The following is a 941-nucleotide window of genomic DNA, read 5'->3' as shown; positions in this document are numbered from 1 at the left end:
AGGGATCCAGATGCATGTGTGGGGTAGGGCACAAGAAAACACAGCAGGCTGGTCAGAGGGGCACACGCCAGCATAGCCTGCCAACATCACACATCTGGGCAACGAGGACACATAACATACACCACATGGCGGGCGGCAAGCCAATCACTCACGCGCTGCAGAAATAGGAGGGATCCATATGCATGTGTGGTGTTGGGCGAAAGAAAACAGAGCAGGCAGGTCAGAGGGGCACATGCCAACATAGCCAGCCAGCAACACACATCCGCGCATCGAGGGCACACAACAAGCACCACATGGCCGGGCAGGGACACACATCCGCGCATCGAGGACACACAACAAGCACCACATGGCGGGCAGCAAGCCGATCACTCACATGCTGCAGAAATAGGAGGGATCCAAATGCATGTGTGGTGTTGGGCGAAAGAAAACAAAGCAGGCAAGTCAGAGGGGCACATGCCAACATAGCCAGCCAGCAACACACATCCGCGCATCGAGGGCACACAACAAGGACCACATGGCCGGGCAGGGACACACATCCGCGCATCGAGGGCACACAACAAGCACCACATGGCGGGCAGCAAGCCGACCACTCACCAGCTGCAGAATCAGGAGGGATCGAGATGCATGAGTGGAGTAGGGCACAAGAAAACAAAGCATGCTGGTCAGAGGGGCACATGCCAGCATAGCCTGCCAGCATCACACATCTGGGCATCGAGGGCACACAACAAGCACCACATGGCGGGCGGCAAGCCGATCACTCACCAGCTGCAGAATCAGGAGGGATCCAGATGCATGAGTGGAGTAGGGCACAAGAAAACAAAGCATGCAAGTCAGAGGGGCACATGCCAACATAGCCTGCCAGCAACACACATCCGCGCATCGAGGGCACACAACAAGCACCACATGGCCGGGCAGGGACACACAACCGCGCATCGAGGGCA

At 57.5% G+C, this 941-nt stretch overlaps 1 protein-coding gene across 1 annotated transcript; it reads right to left on the bottom strand.

The window, feature by feature from the left end:
• Positions 1-441: 441 nt before the first annotated feature.
• On the bottom strand, positions 442-657 carry CHLNCDRAFT_24493 (hypothetical protein; the record flags this gene model as incomplete). Its single annotated transcript, XM_005846496.1, has 1 exon — positions 442-657. One exon carries the CDS (start codon positions 655-657, stop codon positions 442-444), a length of 216 nt encoding a protein of 71 aa, XP_005846558.1.
• Between the last annotated feature and the right edge of the window lie 284 nt (positions 658-941).

This window comes from Chlorella variabilis (assembly GCF_000147415.1).
Source record: "Chlorella variabilis unplaced genomic scaffold CHLNCscaffold_13, whole genome shotgun sequence".
NCBI lineage: Eukaryota > Viridiplantae > Chlorophyta > Trebouxiophyceae > Chlorellales > Chlorellaceae > Chlorella > Chlorella variabilis.
Note: the sequence above shows the minus strand (reverse complement) of the source record. Positions and strands in the feature narration are given on the sequence as shown.